The following is a 20162-nucleotide window of genomic DNA, read 5'->3' as shown; positions in this document are numbered from 1 at the left end:
CCCTAAAATTGGGCTTTATAAAGGGAAGCGAAAGTCTGAACCATGAAACCCTTCTTCACCACAAAGGGATTTTGATACCTTTACGTAGCGATACTTGGGTTATATAAAATGGGCAACATCAACAGTCTAGGTATCATATCAATCAAGATTAAGATAATCCGTCGTTAAACATTTATAATAGCTGTTCCATTCAAGTTCTTATTAAAGAAACATGGCTGTATTGAAATGGTTGAGCATTTGCCTGACTCTGTTCTGCCAAGGCACAGCAGCATCAAAACCTTGCAGGTGGACGCAGTTTAGGTTGGGGAAGCTGAACGATGTGAGCATAGACCTGCTCTCAGATATGGTGAGGAATTTAAACTGCACCAGTCCGCTATTTGGTGTGCACAAATTGATGAGCAAAATTCGCAATGATATTCAAATATCTATTTTTTTATTATAGCACATTTTATTTTTAAGCAATGCTTTCACTTTCACAATGCTTTCACACCACAAATAGGACGCATTTCAATGCCACAACTCACATTTGAAACTTGGAATTGCCAAGTGCCGTTTTTATGTCGATGGATGCGCTGGATCAACAACACCTGCAGTGGTTGAGTTGACTGACATAAAATGTTTATCTTGTCCGCTCTCCAGGAACACAGCGCATGCGCATGGGAGATTGTGCGAAAGGAGATTCGCGAAAACTTGGTGCAGTTGAAGAAATTCATTGACAGCAGAGTCAAGCCGTGAGGAGAACCACATAATCATCACTGGAGACGTGACATATTCCTCAGGCTGGCTAACAGATTGATACTGACTGACTGACTGACTGGCCGGCTGCCCGATTGACTGAATGACTAATTTATTTATTTATTTATATATATTGATAGACTGATATTTATGTATACACAATGTATTTATTTATTCGTGTTTTATTTATAATACAATTAAATAAAAAAATACATTCAACTATTCTCATATAGTTTTTTTCATTATCTTATATAATAATTAATTAATGCATTCATGCATTCATGCATTCATGCATTCCTGCATTCTTCCATTCATTTTTTCATGCATTCATTTTTGTACAGAAAGACTTTCTCAAGGGGAACTCTGCAGTTCGGACAAAACCAAAGCACACACTCAAACAATACTTTTGTAAATAGCTGAGAGATGGGGTTGAAACAAATAACCACCGTCACAGAACTATAGATGCAAGGAAGGATGATCCATGAAAACACAATTCTAGTTTTATCTACATGTTTGAAGATGTACTGTGGTTGTAAAATGTCTACATCTGGACACAATTGACATCTTGCCTGACCATACCATTTTCATTTTGATACCTTAGAGCGGTCGTTTCGGGTGCAGGGCTGGCAAGAGAATTTATACATCAACGTTATTTGAAGACACCCATTATCAACAGGTCGGTAAAGGCTGTAACTTTTAAAGTAGCCAAAGAATTGTGTAGCACATTAATTTACACAAATTTATTTTTCCCAAAAGAGAGAGATGGTTTTGACAGCATATGTCATTTAATATCAAGTGAGAAGGGTACTGTATTTGCTCATTCTAGTCAAACTCTGTCATGGAACAAAAGGCACCAGGATTACTTAAGAAATTTAATTTTCAGACAGATAACGACTGTATCTGAATGCATGAGTATGATTTGTTTGCAAGCAACTTAAAATGCCAATGTGACAATACCACTTACTACATTGAATCGTTTCAAACAGTTGCAGACGATAATTCTACCATTCTATACGTTTTCATGGAGACACTTCATCGATCTGCAAAACCCTACTTTAGCAAAATGAATCTACTTCTAATAGCAAAGGCTTAAAATAACACAGAAGCCTATATTGAATGGTTGTATTTGAATCACTTTTTCGTTGGTACATTTACTCAATTAAATTGACTGTGGGGTTTCATCATTTCAGGACAACAGTTATTGAATTTGTGAGGTTTTTCGAAATGAAATCGTGTGGAAATGGAAAAATGTACAGATTATACTCCATTCTATAAACCAACATACAATGAAATATACCTTTAATAACACGACTGTAGGCTACCGAAATAAACCTGTCGACCAATCTAACCCATTTGTAATTAATTGACTGCACAAATACAGTTACATTAATCTCACGTTTTTGCAATTACATTATATCACATTTACATACGTATTCAGACCCTGTACTCAGTACTTTGTTGAAGCCCCTTTGGCAGCGATTACAGCCTCGAGTCCTCTTGGGTGTGACGCGACAAGCTGGGCACACCTGTATTTGGGGAGTTTCTCTCATTCTTCTCTGTAGATCCTCTCAAGCTTTGTCAGGTTGGGAGCGTCGCTGCACAGCTATTTACGGGTCTACAGATACCCTTCTCCAGATCTGTGCAGCGACACAATCCTGTCTCGGAGGTCTACGGACAATTGCTCCGACCTCATGGCTTGGTTTTTGCTCTGACATGCACTGTCAACTGTGGGACATTACATAGACAGGTGTGTTCCTTTCCAAATCATGTCAGATCAATTAAATTTACAACAGGTATTTAATGTCGTCATCATCACATCACCATCAGCATCATCACCAGCATCATTCTACTTGTCTATATAACAAAGTGACTTTCCTATTCACTCACATTAGGCCAAACTCAAACATCATTGTCATAATTTCCGTAGTCTTGGTAAGCGCCTTAGAAAGGCTAATCTAGGGCACATATTTTTTTATTAACCAGAAATTAACAAACTGTAAAAAGTTGGAATTTACCGAATCAATGTAATAAGAATGAACCGCACGAGAGAAAAGGAAAAGTGAAGACAATACCACCGCCCTCTACTCTCCATTTTAGAGGCGGGTCGGCTTCAGCTTTCATTCAACACTACCAGTTACTACCAGTTAATAAAATGTGTTTTTATTTTAAAGATGTGCAATATTAACACTGAACAGTCATGCTTCAGATTGATCTACCTGATTAAAAGAAAGTCACAACAGCAACATGTGATCGCTGTGCTACGCCTATTGAAACAACTGTCTGGTTAACCCTACACAGAATCTGAAAAATGTGGTGAGCAATGTCCACAATATTGACCATGGCCCCCATTTGCTAATATAGAGCCCTGCACCATTGTAGAAATAGGCTACTGTTTTATCAGTTTTTCATATTCAATATTGTCTGCTGAAAAACTGCTGTCTGAACTCATGAAATGCATTGTTCCAATGCAATTCTCCGCAAAGACATGTATGAAAACTGTTAAACTTGCTGGACAAAAAAACATTCTTATTAATTTCACAATAGCATAATTAAGAATCACCCACTAAAAAAAATTGGCTTTTAAAGGGAAGCTGAAGCCTGAACCATGTAGCCTTCTTCACCACAAAGGAATGTTTTATAACTTGAAGTTCATCGATAATTCGGTTAATTATATAAAATGGACAACTTTAGCAATGTAGGTATCATATCGAATTAAGATTAAGATAATCTGTTGTTAATAATTTCGAAAATCTGTTACTCTTAAATGATATCAATAGAAACATGGTTCTATTGAAATAGTTGAGTATCTGCCTGACTCTGTTCTGTCGAGTCACAGCTGACTCCGACCGGTGCAAGTGGACACAGTTTATGCACCAACCCGCTAAATTTTGCACCAGTCCGCTCTTTGGTGAACACAATTTGATGCTCAATACATCTCATTATTAGGCCTACATTTATTTTATTTCATTATAACACATTTAATGTAACCAATGCGTTCACTATCTGTGCTTCAACGTTTAATGTAAGGGAACTATTCCAATACAGTTCACTTTTTGACATTGATATGACTTTATTTCAGAGTGGACACGTTCCAGCTCTGTGTCTAAAGGAAAAAGATCGAACGCATGTTTCCACAGCATGTTTACAATAACACACAGGCAGGATACACTTCAGTATCATATAGCAAGATTTTGATAGCCTAAACTACAGTACATGATTTTTTACCATTTCAAAATTACAAATTGGAAGTTTTACCATGGAATTTGTGAGACACCCTAATGCCGTTTATCTTTTATACAGGGCGAGGACATCTCTGTGGTTGCATTAGAGGCTTTGGGAAATATGGTCCAATTATTTAAAGGCCTGAATCCTGTCACCTGGAACAAGGAAACACTGAACCTGTTAAAAAACAGATGACCTAGTTAAGTTAATAAGAAATTAGAAATGAGTTAGTATGATCCCTTCCCCTCCTTCCGTGGCCTCCAATTGCTCTTAAATACAAGTAAAACTAAATGCATGCTCTTCAACCGTTCGCTACCTGCACCTACCCGCCTGTCCAACATCACTACTCTGGACGGCTCTGACTTAGAATACGTGGACAACTACAAATACTTAGGTGTCTGGTTAGACTGTAAACTCTCCTTCTAGACCCATATCAAACATCTCCAATCCAAAGTTAAATTTAGAATTGGCTTCCTATTTCGCAACAAAGCATCCTTCACTCATGCTGCCAAACATACCCTTGTAAAACTGACCATCCTACCAATCCTCGACTTTGGCGATGTCATTTACAAAATAGCCTCCAATACCCTACTCAACAAATTGGATGCAGTCTATCACAGTGCAATCCGTTTTGTCACCAAAGCACCATATACTACCCACCATTGCGACCTGTACGCTCTCGTTGGCTGGCCCTCGCTTCATACTCGTCGCCAAACCCACTGGCTCCATGTCATCTACAAGACCCTGCTAGGTAAAGTCCCCCCTTATCTCAGCTCGCTGGTCACCATAGCATCTCCCACCTGTAGCACACGCTCCAGCAGGTATATCTCTCTAGTCACCCCCAAAACCAATTCTTTCTTTGGCCGCCTCTCTTTCCAGTTCTCTGCTGCCAATGACTGGAACGAACTACAAAAATCTCTGAAACTGGAAACACTAGCTTTAAGCACCAACTGTCAGAGCAGCTCACATATTACTGCACCTGTACATAGCCCACCTATAATTTAGCCCAAACAACTACCTCTTTCCCAACTGTATTTAATTAATTTATTTATTTTGCTCCTTTGCACCCCATTATTTTTATTTCTACTTTGCACATTCTTCCATTGCAAAACTACCATTCCAGTGTTTTACTTGCTATATTGTATTTACCTTGCCACCATGGCCTTTTTTGCCTTTACCTCCCTTCTCACCTCATTTGCTCACATTGTATATAGACTTGTTTATACTGTATTATTGACTGTATGTTTGTTTTACTCCATGTGTAACTCTGTGTCGTTGTATCTGTCGAACTGCTTTGCTTTATCTTGGCCAGGTCGCAATTGTAAATGAGAACTTGTTCTCAACTAGCCTACCTGGTTAAATAAAGGTAAAATAAAAATAAATAAAATAAATAAAATCCCTCGTGGTGTAGCCTAAGCTATATTTGGGGGGCAGACATTAATTGGCACATGTATTTAATTTGTGATTCAATCCAAATTATTTTTGTATAATATTTTCAGAAGTTTACCTAATACGGAACTAATTCACTGACCACCATTTTATATTGTCTCCGGGTCGGGTGTGGTGTTGGGGCATCCTCTGGAGATGGAGGGTCGGTTACTTCTGGTAACGCGTCATGAAAACATATGTCGACAAGCTGAACACCGTCTTGAAACAGAAGGTGGGTACAATATCAAATGTCCTCGAAAAGAGGCTAAATTAATCACAGGAAAAGTTCTAGATCACCACAAATCGGATGATTTTTGCTGCCACAACTCACATGTGACACATGGAACTTCCAAACGCCGTTTAAGTCGACGGGTGCATTGGCGCTGCACCTGCTGTGGTTGAGTTGCCTTAAGAATGAATGTATTGTATGCGCTCAAGGAACACTGCGCATGCGCATGTGAGATCGTGGGGCTTACAAACAAACTGGGGCAGTTAAACAAATTGCTGAGTGAGGAAGAAGCGGTCTGTTGGACAAACCACATAATCATCATCAGAGACATGTGACATGTACCTGAGGCTGGTTAATAGATTGATGGATGATATATTTACTGACTGACTGATTTATGTACATGTGAAGGCTATGTATTTATTTATTCTGTAATTTATTTATATATAATAAAAAAAAAAACGTGCATCTATTATCATAATGTTTGTATTCATTTACATATTCAGTCATCCATGCATTCATCCATTCAGTCTTTCATGCATTCATTTGTTTAGGCAATATGCAGTTCAAAACAACAGCATAGTGGAGTCTATGCACTATAAAATAAGCAGATGTAACATATTTATTTCCTACCACGACTGTCGGCTGCCGAAATAAACCTGTTGACCCACTTAACAACATTTTTAATTAACTGACTGCACAAGTACAGTGAAATTCATCTCAAGTTTGAAAACAATCTTTAATTAGTTGATTGGCCAAAAAACTCGAACAATCAATGTCATGATCAGATAGTTCATTGTTACCAGTTAACCTGATATAAAGACTTAACATGAAAACTGCATCATCAGAAACCTTACATCTCCGATTAAGGTCGTAGTCATCATCGTCATCCTATGATTCTATATCTGAATGGGACTTTCATGGTTAAAAAAAAGTATAGAAAAATATAACTACAACCATCATTAGCATCATCGTCATTCACATTAGGTCAAATTCATACATCATCGTCAAGGCTAATTTAGGGCATACACTCTTTTTTTAAACACAAAGGAACAAACTTTAAAAAGAACCCTTGGAATTTACCGAATCAATTTAATAAGAATGAAGCGCATAAGAGAAAAAAAAGAGAAAAGGAAAAGTAATTCCCCTGCGTGCTGGCAACACCACCGCAATACCACCGCAATACCTCGATTTTCGAGGCGGCGGCTTTAGTCTTCATGCAACACTACCAGTCACTCTATTAATAAAACGTTTTGTTATTTCAAACATTTGCAATATTAACACTGAACAGTAAATGCTTCAGACTGCACTACCGGATTATCTTTTTTCAAAGATTTTCAATATTAAAAATGAACAATAATGCGTCATATTGAACTACCAGATGAAAAGAGTGTCGACAACAGATTAAACGTGTGTGAGCAAAAATTCATCTCCATGCTACTCCTATCAAAATACCTTTCTACACAGAATCTGAAAAAGGTGGTGTGCAATGTCCAAAAGTACAGCATATTTATATTGAACATTGCCCTCATTTCATAGGAGAGAGCCCTGTACCATTGTATTATAGAAATAACAAATCAGCCATGGTTTTTAATATTCAATATGGCCTACATTTTAACACCTACTGAATATGTTAGCATGAAATGCATTGATACAGTGCAATTCTCTACATATGAAAAATGTTAACTTGATAGGCAAACATTTTCTTGATTAGTTTTCCAATAGCATAATTAAGAATTACCCCCTAAAATTGGGCTTTATAAAGGGAAGCGAAAGTCTGAACCATGAAACCCTTCTTCACCACAAAGGGATTTTGATACCTTTACGTAGCGATACTTGGGTTATATAAAATGGGCAACATCAACAGTCTAGGTATCATATCAATCAAGATTAAGATAATCCGTCGTTAAACATTTATAATAGCTGTTCCATTCAAGTTCTTATTAAAGAAACATGGCTGTATTGAAATGGTTGAGCATTTGCCTGACTCTGTTCTGCCAAGGCACAGCAGCATCAAAACCTTGCAGGTGGACGCAGTTTAGGTTGGGGAAGCTGAACGATGTGAGCATAGACCTGCTCTCAGATATGGTGAGGAATTTAAACTGCACCAGTCCGCTATTTGGTGTGCACAAATTGATGAGCAAAATTCGCAATGATATTCAAATATCTATTTTTTTATTATAGCACATTTTATTTTTAAGCAATGCTTTCACTTTCTGTACCACAATGTTTAATTTAAGGTTATTAGCACAATATAGTTTACTTCTTGATATTGATATGAATTATTTTTCAGGGTGGACTCTTTCCACTTATGTGTGCAGAAGAAAACGTCGAACAAATGTTTCCAGAGGATCTTTACAAGAACACAGAGGCAGGATACACTTCAGTATATTGATAGACTAAAGTACAGTATGGTAAATTGGAAGTTTAGCCATTGCCTAAAACCTAAAACCCTGTTTTATTTTATCCAGGGTGAGGACGTCTCTGTGGTTGCATTAGAGGCTATGCGATATGTGGACCAATTATATGACAACAGTCTGACGCCAGTCACGTGGAACAGAACAAAACTTAACATGTTCCAAAACGTCATATATCGTCAAGTTCAAAACTTAGAGTTATGTGTAAGTATGATCCCTCTTGTGTAGGCTGTAGGTTATACGCTGATTGTACAAAACATTAGGAACACCTGTCTCCGCCCCTTCCTATACAGCAATAGGAGTGGATCTAACAAGTGAAAGAGCTCTTTCCATGACAGAGACTTTCCAGCTGAATCCAGGTGAAAGCAATGATCCCTCACTTGTTAGATCCACTCCTATTGGTGTATAGGAAGGGGCGGAGACAGGTTAAAGAAGGATTTTTAAGCCTTGAGACCATTGAGACATGGAATGTGTATGTTTGCAATTCAGAGGGTGAATGGGCAAGACAAAAGATGTAAGTGTCTTTCTTCACGGGAGAATGGATGTTGGTGCCAGGCGCACCAGTTCGAATGTTTCAAGAACTGCAACGCTGCTGGCTTTCTCAAGGTCAGCAGTTTCCTTTGTGTATGAAGAATGGTCCACCACCCAAAGGACATCCAGCCAACATGACACAACTGTGGGAAGTATTGGAGTCAACGTGGGCCAGTCTCGCCGTTGAACACATGCCCTGACGTATTTAGGCCGTTTTGAGGGTAAAACGGGGTGAAATTCAATGTTATGAATGTTTTACTTATGTGGTGTACACTCAGTGTATTTTGGGGCAGACAATCGTGGGCATTGGTATTTAAATAATTTAAACACTTCAAACACACCAAAACATATTCTAATATTTTCATAACCGTCTCATAAGACAAAATGCATGCCCTCACCAGCATTGTATATTGTCTCCAGGTCGTGGGTGGTGTTTGGGAATCCTCTGGAGATGGAGGTTCGGTTACTCTGAAAACATATTTCAACAAGCTGAACACGGTCTTGAAAGAGAAGGTGGGTCCAATTTCAAATGTCCTCGAATAGAGGCTAAATTAATCTGAGCAAAAGTTCTAGATCACCACAAATAGGACGCATTTCAATGCCATAACTCACATTTGAAAACTTGGAATTGCCAAGTGCCTTTTTATGTCGATGGATGCGCTGGATCAACAACACCTGCAGTGGTTGAGTTGACCGACATAAAATGTTTATCTTGTCCGCTCTCTAGGAACACAGCGCATGCGCATGGGAGATTGTGCGAAAGGAGATTCGCGAAAACTTGGTGCAGTTCAAGAAATTCATTGACAGCAGAGTCAAGCCGTGAGGAGAACCACATAATCATCACTGGAGACGTGACATATTCCTCAGGCTGGTTAACAGATTGATGGCTGATATTTATACTGACTGTTCGGCTGCTCGATTGACTGACTGAATGACTGATTTATTTATTTTATATATGTTGGTAGATGGATATTTATGTATACACAATGTATTTATTTATTCGTGTTTTATTTATAATACAATTAAATAAAAAATACGTACAACTATTCTCATATTGTTTTCATTCACTTAAATAATTTATTCACGCATGCCTGCATTCATCCATTCATTTCTTTTATGCATAATTTTTTTTATAGACCGACTTTCTAAATGGAACTCTGCAGTTCAAACTAAACCAAAGCACACACTCAAACACTCTTTTTCTAAACAGCTGAGAGATGGGGTTGAAAAAAAAAAAACAGTGTCACAGAACTATAGATGCAAGGAAGGATAATCCATGAAATCACAATTCTAGTTTTACCTACATTTTGAAAATGTAAAGTGGATTTTAATAATCGCTTTTTTTTAACAATGGTGTAAAACACGTTTGTACATTGGTTTGTTGTGTTGCAACACAATCTCACACTCATTTCGTGCAAATATGTACGAAAATAATTTAGCATATTTCAAGTATTTTATGTGTTTTTTTGTGTGGCTTAATTTGAGTGAAAATATACACATTTTGTGCTAGTTAATACGTAGGAAAAGACACATTATTGTGCAAGTTCATTCATTGGAACAAACTTTTTCGGGTGTCAAACTTTGTAATCTTTTCAAAGTTATTTGAGTAATGCTTGATGAGCAACTGCCTTTTGTTGTCCCATATATACTTATATAAAAAAAACAAACGTGATAACACCAAATATTGTTCATCAACCAGGTTGTCACCAAACTAATTATATAATAGAAGCCTTACATAGTTTTTTTTATTAATGCCAAAACCCTTTCCTATGCTTGTTTTCTCTTAATTCTTTAGGATACTGGTGTATTTGGAGTCAGAAAGACCCCTTTCTCATGTAGCCAACAATAGGCCTTTACTATTGTTTACATAACGCATTTCATAGTTCGTGGAGACTACAGTACATTACACAATTGTCTTTATTTATTCTTCCTATGGCTACAATTCTCTTTCTTTATATATTCTTTAAGGGGTTTTCTTTATTTTTACTATATTCTACATTGTGAAATAATAGTGAAGACATCACAACTTTGAAATAACACATATGGAATCATGTAGTAACCCAAAAAGTGTTAAACAAATCAAAATGTATTTTAGTCAATAATATGCCTAGTCAAATCTTATCCAGCTGGGACAATAAAGAGAGTCGTCAATATTTATGTAGTGCTTGATAAAACAGAGCAACAAATCTCTGGCCAAGACAGCGTTTTTGAATCTCTTCAACATCAATGACAACTCTGCTCCATATACCATGAAGACATGTTCTGGGGTAACAGACTTCAGGCAGGAGAGCCGTCAACTTCATGGTGGAGTCTATAGACGGACACATGCAGCTCACTCTCCCTACTCTGATAGACTGCGACATGATGCCAGATGATAGGCCACCGTCTCACATCACTTCGCAGGACTTTTGACAAAAAGCCGGACATGAAACGTAATTTTATTCTTCATGCAAAAGATGCTGATAACGAGCAAGTCAAACCTTCTCCACCACTCGAGGGAGACAAAGAACACTGGTATCTGGCGATATTTGGTGTTCACTATCCATAAGAGTCAGAACAAATTAGACTGGTGTTTGACTCCAGTGCCAAGCGTCAAGGAGTATCACTAAACAACGTTCTGCTCAGTGGTCCAGACTTAAACAACACACTCTTGGGCGTCCTAATGCGCTTCCGCAAGGATTGTATTGCACTAACGGCAGATGTGTAACAAATTATTTACTGTTTTGGTGTACGTGAGGATCACAGAGATTACTTAAGGTTTCTCTGGTATGAAGACAACAACCCAGATAGAAAACATAACTGAGTACAGGATGAACACCCCAGTCTCCTTGTCTACCACTCAAAGAAGAGAGCTGCACATCTTCTCGGATGCCTCTACAGTAGCCATAGGAGTGGTAGCCTACCTGAGAGTTATTGACTCTGAAAGGTCAATGCCATGTTGGATTTATCTTGCGGAAATCAAAATTGGCCCCTCAGCCGGCCAACGCTATCCCACGCCTAGAACTGTGTGAGGCTGTGCTAGCTGTTGAGATGTATGAACTGATCAGAGTTTTACACAAACAGTAAGATAGTTCTCGGTTACATCCACAATGTCACCAAAAGATTCTATGTGTATGTTGCCAATAGGGTAACTCAGCACAGCACGACTCATTAATGTTGCCAGATCCTTCTGTGAAGGTGCGGACGACACCAATTGCAGAGGCTGGCATGACTGCAATAAACCATGCAGTACAAGTGAGTTGTCACAAGCCAAAACAGCAACCATTCACTGTGTGCAACATGAATCCTTCAAAAAGGAATTCAAATGCCTTGAAAAAGGAAAAGAGTTCCTAAAAATAATGTACACTCAATAAGCTGAACCCAGTGAATGATGAGGATGGATTGCTGAGGGTGGGAGGCTGCTTATTCTCTGCTTACATGTCACAAGACGGAAAACATCCTCTCATCATCACATCATGTTGCCACTCTGCTGGTAAGACATTATCACAAGCAAGTGGCTCACCGGGGCCGTCATTTTTCAGATGGAGCTATTCGAGCAGCAGGCTTCTGGATTATTGGGAGCAAACGTCTGGTCTCTGGTATCATTCACAAGTGTGTCACCTGCCGCAAAGTTAGAGGGAGGATACTTGACCAAAACAAGGCTGACTTGCAGACAGACTCACATCTGAACCACCATTCACCAGCGTTGGACTTGATGTGTTTGGACCATGGAATGTCATAACTCGTAGCACTAGAGGTCAGGCCAGGTCGCATTTGGAAAGGAGAACTTGTTCTCAACTGGCCTACCTGGTTAAATAAAGGTGAAATAAAAAAAATAAAAGAGGTGGTACTCTTTCCATGTATGTCTACTAGAGCTGTCCATATTGAGGTCATCGAATCCATGTCCACATCCAGATTCATCAGTGCGCTAAGGCGTTTTTTGTCTATCCCGTGGTCCAGAAAAAGTGCTATGCTCTGATTGAGGTTCAAACTTCATAGGTGCCTGCAAGGAACTGGGAATCGACAGAAATGACTCAGAACTGACTAAATACCTCTCAGACAAGGGATGTACTTAAATATTTAATCCCCCACACTCGTCTCAAATGGGTTGTTCTTGGGAGAGACTCATTGGGGTTGCCAAATGCTATGCTGTTTCAGACGGGCTCCACTCATCTCACACATGAGGTCTTGAGCACTCTTATGGAAATAATCCATGCGAGACCCCTCACGTCAATGTTAACCGACCCTGACATGCCTGCCATTCTCACACCCTCAATGTAACTGACACAAGAGGCCAGCACTTCCTGAGCCCCTTCTGGATACTTCAGCATGAATGACCTTAATGGAAAACAGTGGAACAAGTCCAGTGTATCGCTGACACCTTTTGGAAAAGATGGAGACATGAGTACCTGACAACGCTGCAGAGACGCAGAAAAGACAAATGTAAAAGTGGGAGATGTTGTCTTATTGAAAGACAGTCAGGCGCACAGAAATGACTGACAAAAAGGTTAGGAAAGTAGAACCAAAAAATTGTCAAGCAAGAGGCTGCTAACGTTTCTGAGACCAATCTCAGAGATTGTTGTTCTTCTTTTTGAAGCATCCTAGAGACAAAATATAAATTTTTATTAAAGGACATTATTTGTTTCTTGATACATGTTTTATTTCATAACGGCACAATTTCTTTATACCAGGCGGGGAGTGTGCTGCCATCCTGTTAGAAGGTAACATATTATTTTATTACGGTGGTTAAAACTGATTTTCATTGTGTTCCATGGTGTTTGTCGCCTCCTATTGGAGCTTTCTGGTACTTAGACTGTACGGAAACAGAAAGTAGAATAGAGTCGTCGATCTGCACGCAGAGAGATGCAGCTAAAAGCAACGCTACGGTGCTGTTCTTTCTGTGCAGTTATTTCTTGTTACGCTTCAGCACCAGAAAATATTTATTTGTCAATTATATTCAAGCATATTGCTAGTGATGATAATATTATTATTGATAGAATTGCTTGCAATGTTAGTTGGTTGCATTTACTCACACAAATTGGCTTGCCTTTCATGTATGCTGTCAGCTGTATTAGTTTGCTCGTGCTTCATTAAACGAATTGTAAAAATACAATACTGTAGTTTTCTTACTGTTTCTAGTGTAATATGCGTTGTTATTGTACAGAGGTGTTTGCACATTATTAGAGTAATGAACGAGTTGGCTAGTAGCAACTCATATGGTAATTGGCTGTCTAGTTTGGCATCATGCCAGACACATGGTACCTTGGCATGTGCGTTGTATTTAAACGTTTTCAACATATTAAATCCAGAAAAGTCACGCCTTGGGAGTTTTATTGAAGATTTAGTTGTTAGCTATCTGTCTAGTTTTGCATGGGAATGCAATTCCAGGGCAGAATAGAGAGACTGAAATGATTGAAATACCCTAATCCTAAACTATGTTCAATGTCATCAGCAATTTCCAGTGACAAATGTTCAGTCTGACGCCTTTAATCTATGGTTTTCACAGCCCTATAGTAATAATGCAAGTTATATCAACTTAAAAAAGGGTGTATTTACAACCTCTGGGGTATAACATGTTGGGCAAAGTGGTATAGGAGAGTCTGACATGACCCCTAACTTGAGTTCAGTCTTCGCCAATGAGAACCAAGAGGGAAACTGCTTTGTATTTCATGACAGGGAAAGGCCTCGATTCTACCCATATGATGTGGATCATTGTCAGGTTGTTTGATACAGTGAATTCGGAAAGTATTCAGACCCCTTGACTTTTTCCATATATTGTTACATTACACCTTATTCTAAAAATCAATCATCATTGATCTACAAATAACACCCCACAATGACAAAGTGAAAACAAGTTTTTAGGCATTTTTGCAAATGTATTAAAAATAAAAACAGAAATACCAAGACATTTCCTAAAGCTGGCCGCCCGGCCAAACTGAGAAATCGGGAGAGAAAGCCCTTGGTTATGAAGGTGACCAAGAACTTAAATGTCACTCTGACACTCTGACAGAGCTCCAGAGTTCCTCTTTGGAGATGGAAGAACCTTCCAGAAGGACAACCATCTCTGCAGCACTCCACCAATCAGGCATTTATGGTAGAGTGGCCAGACAGAAGCCACGCTCCAGTAAAAGGCACATGACAGTCCGCTTGGAGTTTGCCAAAATGCACCTATTGGAGTAAGAACATGAGAAACAAGATGATCTGATCTGATGAAACCAAGTTTGAACTCTTGGCCTGAATGCCAAGCATCACTTCTGGAGGAAACCTGGCACCATCCCTACGGTGAAGCATGGTGGTGGCAGCATCACATGGTGGGGTTGTTTTTCAGCGGCAGGGACTAGGAGACTAGTCAGGATCGAGGGAATGATGAACAGAGCAAAGTACAGAGAGATCCTTGATGAAAACCTGCTCCAGAGAGCTCAGGACCTCGGACTGGGGCGAAGGTTCACATTCCAGCAGGACAATGACCCTAACCACACAGCCAAGACAACGCAGGAGTGGCATCAGGACAAGTCTCTGAATGTCCTTGAATTGCCCAGCCAGAGCCTGGACTTGAACAGATTGAACATCTCTGGAGAGACCTGAAAATAGCTGTGCAGCGACGCTACCCATCCAACTTGACAGATCTTGAGAGGATCTGCAGAGAAAAATGGGAGAAACTCCCCAAATACAGGTGTGCCAAGCCTGTAGCGTCATACCCATGAAGACTCGAGGCTGTAATCGGTGCCAAAGGTGCTTCAACAACGTACTGAGTAAAGGGTCATAATACTTATGTAAATGTGTTATTTCAGTTTTAAATTTGTAATTCATTTTCAAACATGTCTCAAAATCAGTTTTAGCTTTCTTGTTTAAAAAAACAACACTCAGGAAATATTTTTTTGGGGTAGGCACAAAACTCACTCCATACTTCAATTTTTTTTACCAGCACTGGTTACCTCCAGATGAGTTCTGTGACATTAATGGGGAGTTTAGAGCAAAACGAGAATCTCCCCTTTCCACAGTGGGTTCACATTAGTTTGTAGTCCAAACGGTTTTAACCTCCAAACAGAAGTTGGCACATTGATGGTACCGACATCAGACAAGTCCTTTGACACTTGTGGGGGTCGTAGAGCAAAAGGGAGAGCATTATCATATCGTGTAAGTCTCTCCTTTCCATAGAGTGGTCATTATCCCCATCGGGAGAATGAAAATATTTGGCATGGGTCCCCAGATCCTCAAAAAGTTATACAGCAGAGATCATCCTGACCGCTTGCATCACTTCCTGATATGGCAACTGCTCTGCATCTGGCCGTAAGGCGCTACAGAGGGTAGTACGTACGGTCCAGTTAATCGCCGGGGCCAAGCTTCCTGCCATACAGGACCTATATACTAGGCGGTGTCAGAGGAAAGCCCAAAAAATTGTCAAAGACTTCAGACGCCGAAGTCATAGACTGTTATCTCTGCTACTGCACTGTACTTGACCAAAAGGCTCCTTAACAGCGTCTACCTCCAAGCCATAAGACTGCTGATCAATTAAAAAAATGGCCGGGTTCCTAGTAAAATAAAGACATGAAGAGGTCTGTTGCATTCATTGTGAAGTTAAGGGGTCGTTGTTCTACCTGTCTTTCTTAGAAACGTTTGAGCTTTCACAAGACCAGCTATGAGTTACTTTCTTTCAACCTGCCTCCCATGAAGGAACACTCGAAACATGCTGAGAGAGAAGTGGAGCACACGAAAAGAGAAATCCGGTCTTGCGGTTCACTAGGCAAAACTTTCCCAAATTCATTCATTTTAACTCCTAATTTAGCGAAACACCCTTTCACTTTTTGTACATCCTTTCAATCCTCACTATTTAAATTCACCCGCAGATATGGGATCAGAACACAAACCACATTCTCACTGGAGGAAAATTAAAATTTACTGGCAACAGGTGAGTCAAAAATATGCTATCATTTGATTATTGATTCAGGGTACAAATAATGAATTATTTTCAGGATTATATTCGACTAACAATGATCATCTGCTACAGATCATCTAACTACAACAAGAATGACACTTCAGACTGTCACTTGGATGAGCGCATTCCTCTGCCTCGCGCAAGTTTGCTCCGTGCCCATGCCTTGCCAGCTACAAGGACAGCTGGTGCGAATAACCCACAACCTACTGAGAGACATGGTACATTTATTAAATGACTTTTGTCTTGAAAAGTATTATCCAACTATGTTTAACTGAATAGCACAACGTGATTGCGGTGTTTTCTCTAACTTCCAGGGGGGTAATTTTCCTCTGGAGTGCCTGCAGGAGAATGTCTTCGTGGCATTCCCAGCCACCGCATTTACAATCTCCGGCGAATCACAGGTAAGGGCAAGCGAGCATGTCGAAGTGTTCTTTACAGCATGAAAGAGTATTTGCAGCCGTTAGGATAAGAAAGTAGAAAACTTTAAACTGCCATTTATGTTATTTGAAATTATTGTTGTTGTCCGTTTCAGTTGAGCAGCAGTGGTGCTATGGCTATTTATGAGACATTGAAGAACATCGACACATTGTTTGGAGCTGACGACCTGCCTACTAAGTGGGACCAACAGCAGTTGGAGAATTTTCAGAATATTGTATACCGCCAGATTGAAGAGAGCAAATGTGTGAGTTACTATGCCAACACAGATAGGTTAACTGTTTAATTGTGGTATTGTGACATTTTTTATTATTATTCATCGCCTGCCTTTTTCTTTCTGGCAGATGATGGGCAGTGTGGATACAAGTGATTATCTCATCAGGACAGAAGGACTGAAGACGTACTTTGGGAACATTGCAGCAGTCCTAAAAGAAAAGGTAGACTATAGGTTAAACACAAATATACACATTGTTTTAATAATATCTCTACATTGGACAATATTACCCTACATTGCCCTAACAGTTTATTTGTATTTTCACAGAATTTCAGTTACTGCGCCTGGGAAGTGGTTCGAAAAGAGCTCCTGTACAGCCTACAGTTCATTCTGGAACACAACTCTGATAGCCTTCTGTGGGCCAACAGAACATGAATTTGAACTTGCAGAACTTTTTTACAATTGTGTTTTACGATTGTGCTTGATTTTAAAAGCCTACTCTTCTACAATCATCTAATGTGGAACGTCAAATAGCTATATTAAATATGTATTTATTTATTTAACAAGGTTATTTATTTATGTATGCCTATTTATTCATTTATTGATTCATCTATTTGAAAATCTGTTGATCTTTTTCAATTGTTAAGTTAATAAACATTTCTATAATTTTTAATATTGTTAATCTGAGTGCTCATTCTGTAGCCAAGTCTGTCGATGTGTGAACATTCATATTTGTGTTAAACATGCTCAGGACATATGGATGACAGTACAAAATGTAGTTATACTCAAAAGCTTTTTGTCAATGAAGTGTGTTTTAACACTGGACAGGGCGGGCCTGTTTTGAACGTTGTACTTTGAGCTCCTATACGACTTAATTTGTTGATAGGCATACAATGTTGTTCTATCAATGCCATTACCAGTTCATTTTAACAGTTACATAAGATAAATACTTAATATAAAAGCTGCATAATCAGAAACCTACATCTCCAATGAACGTCGTCGTCATCATCACATCAGCATCATCATCAGCATCATTATATGAGACGAGATATCAATGTGATTTTCCTGCTCATTCACATTAGGCCAAACTCAAACGTCATCGTCATCATTTTCGTCGTCTTGGTCAGCGCCCAATAAAGGCTAATCTGGGGCAAATACAATTTTTTTAACCAGAAATGAACAAACTGTATAAAGTTGGAATTTGCAGAAACAATGTATTAAGAATGAACCGCATGAGAGAACATGAAGAGTAAAGCCAATACCACAGCATATTACTCTCGATTTTAGAGGCGGGTCGGCTTCAGCTTTCATTCAACACTATCAGTCACTATGTCAATAAAATGTGTCTACTTTTCAAAGATGTGCAATATAAACACTGAACAGTCATGCTTCAGATTGATCTACCTGATTAAAAGAAAGTCACAACAGCAACATGTGCTACGCCTATTGAAACAACTGTCTGGTTAACCCTACACAGAATCTGAAAAATGTGGTGAGCAATGTCCACAATATTGACCATGGCCCCCATTTGCTAAAATGAAGCCCTGCAACATTGTAGAAATAGGCAACTGTTTTATTAGTTTTTCATGTAACATTTTGTCTGCTGATTTACTGCTGTCTGTCTGACCTCATGAAATGCATTGCTCCAATACATTCTCCGCAAAGACATGTATGAAAACTGTTAACTTGCTGGACAAAAAAATCATTCTTATTAATTTCACAATAGCATAATTAAGAATCACCCACTAAAAAAATTGGCTTATAAAACGAGGCGAAAGCCTGAACCATGCAGCCTTCTTCAACACAAAGGAATGTTTTATACCTCAAAGTACAGCAGTACCAGGGATATATTATGATGGACAATTTCAGCAATGTAGGTATCATATCGAATCAAGATAAAGATAATTGGTTGTTAATCATTTCGAAAGTCTGTTACACTTAAATTATATCAAAAGAAACATGGTTCTATTGAAATAGTTGAGTATCTGCCTGACTGCTCTGCCGAGGCACAGCTGACTCCGACCGGTGCAAGTGGACACAGTTTAATGTAAGGTTACTATTCCAATACAGTTCACTTTTTGACATTGATATAACTTTATTTCAGAGTGGACACGTTCTAAACCTAAAATATAGCGTATGATTTTTTACCATTTCAAAATGATAAATTGATAGTTTAAACATGGAATTTATGAGACACCCTAATGCCTAAAACCCTGTTTTCTATCATGCAGGGCGAGGACCTCTCTGGTTGCATTAGAGGCTTCGGGACATACGGCCCAATTATTTAATGGCCTGACTCCTGTCACGTGGAACAAGGAAACACTGAACCTGTTCAAAAACAGATGACCTAGTTAAGTTAAGAAAGTAAGTATGATCCCTCGTGGTAGCCTAAGCTATATTTGGGGGGCAGACAATACTTGTCACAGGTCTTTAATTTGTAATTTAATCTAAATTATTTTTTGCCTAATATTGTCAGAACTTGACTTAATACAGAACTATTTCACTATCCACCATTTTATATTGTCTCCAGGTCGGGTGTGGTGTTGGGGCATCCTCAGGAGATGGAGGGTCGGTTACTTCTGGTAACGAATCATGAAAACATATGTCGACGAGCTGAAAACCGTCTTGAAACAGAAGGTGGGTCCAATATCAAATGTCCTCGAAAAGAGGATAAATTAATCACAGGAAAAGATCACCACAAATCGGATGAATTTTGCTGCCACAACTCACATGTGAAACATGGAACTTCCAAACGCCGTTTTAGTCGAAGGATGCGTAAGCGCGTCACCTGCTGTGGCTGAGTTGACTAAAAAATGAATGTATTGTCTGAGCTCCAGGAACACAGCACATGAGCATGTACGATCTTGGGGGCTTAGGTTTGCTACAAACAGGTGCAGTTAAAAAAATTCCTTGACAGCAGAGTCAAGCGGTGACGAAATCCACTGCAGAGTCAAGCAGTGAGGAAGAAGCGGTCTGTTGGACAATCCATATAATCATCATCAGAGACATGTGACATGTACCTGAGGCTGGTTAATAGAT

At 39.1% G+C, this 20162-nt stretch overlaps 2 protein-coding genes and 1 pseudogene across 2 annotated transcripts; all 3 read left to right on the top strand.

The window, feature by feature from the left end:
- The first annotated feature begins 211 nt into the window (after positions 1–211).
- On the top strand, positions 212–5949 carry LOC118937822 (annotated as a pseudogene).
- Positions 5950–7564: 1615 nt separating this feature from the next.
- Positions 7565–9607, top strand: LOC118936262 (interferon a3-like). The gene is made up of 5 exons (XM_021622406.2): positions 7565–7699; positions 7905–7982; positions 8083–8232; positions 8980–9072; positions 9287–9607. Exons 1-5 carry the CDS (start codon positions 7565–7567, stop codon positions 9380–9382), a joined length of 552 nt encoding a protein of 183 aa, XP_021478081.2. The 3' UTR covers positions 9383–9607.
- A 6959-nt stretch (positions 9608–16566) lies between these two features.
- Positions 16567–17652, top strand: LOC110538046 (interferon beta-like). Its single transcript, XM_021624608.2, has 5 exons — positions 16567–16692; positions 16789–16875; positions 17007–17156; positions 17254–17346; positions 17451–17652. Exons 1-5 carry the CDS (start codon positions 16567–16569, stop codon positions 17556–17558), a joined length of 564 nt encoding a protein of 187 aa, XP_021480283.1. The 3' UTR covers positions 17559–17652.
- The last annotated feature ends 2510 nt before the right edge of the window (positions 17653–20162 follow it).

The sequence above is a fragment of the Oncorhynchus mykiss genome, chromosome 12, assembly GCF_013265735.2.
Source record: "Oncorhynchus mykiss isolate Arlee chromosome 12, USDA_OmykA_1.1, whole genome shotgun sequence".
Lineage (NCBI taxonomy): Eukaryota > Metazoa > Chordata > Actinopteri > Salmoniformes > Salmonidae > Oncorhynchus > Oncorhynchus mykiss.
Note: the sequence above shows the minus strand (reverse complement) of the source record. Positions and strands in the feature narration are given on the sequence as shown.

Excerpts from the sequence above, each read along its gene's own strand:
- LOC118936262 (XM_021622406.2), top strand. The coding sequence starts at position 7,565 with ATGGCTGTATTGAAATGGTTGAGCATTTGCCTGACTCTGTTCTGCCAA. Across the intron at positions 7,700-7,904 it reads TAGACCTGCTCTCAGATATG|GGTGGACTCTTTCCACTTAT; the intron begins GTGAGGAATTTA and ends ATTATTTTTCAG. Across the intron at positions 8,233-8,979 it reads TTCAAAACTTAGAGTTATGT|GTCGTGGGTGGTGTTTGGGA; the intron begins GTAAGTATGATC and ends TATTGTCTCCAG.
- LOC110538046 (XM_021624608.2), top strand. The coding sequence starts at position 16,567 with ATGACACTTCAGACTGTCACTTGGATGAGCGCATTCCTCTGCCTCGCG. Across the intron at positions 16,876-17,006 it reads CAATCTCCGGCGAATCACAG|TTGAGCAGCAGTGGTGCTAT; the intron begins GTAAGGGCAAGC and ends TGTCCGTTTCAG. Across the intron at positions 17,347-17,450 it reads CAGCAGTCCTAAAAGAAAAG|AATTTCAGTTACTGCGCCTG; the intron begins GTAGACTATAGG and ends GTATTTTCACAG.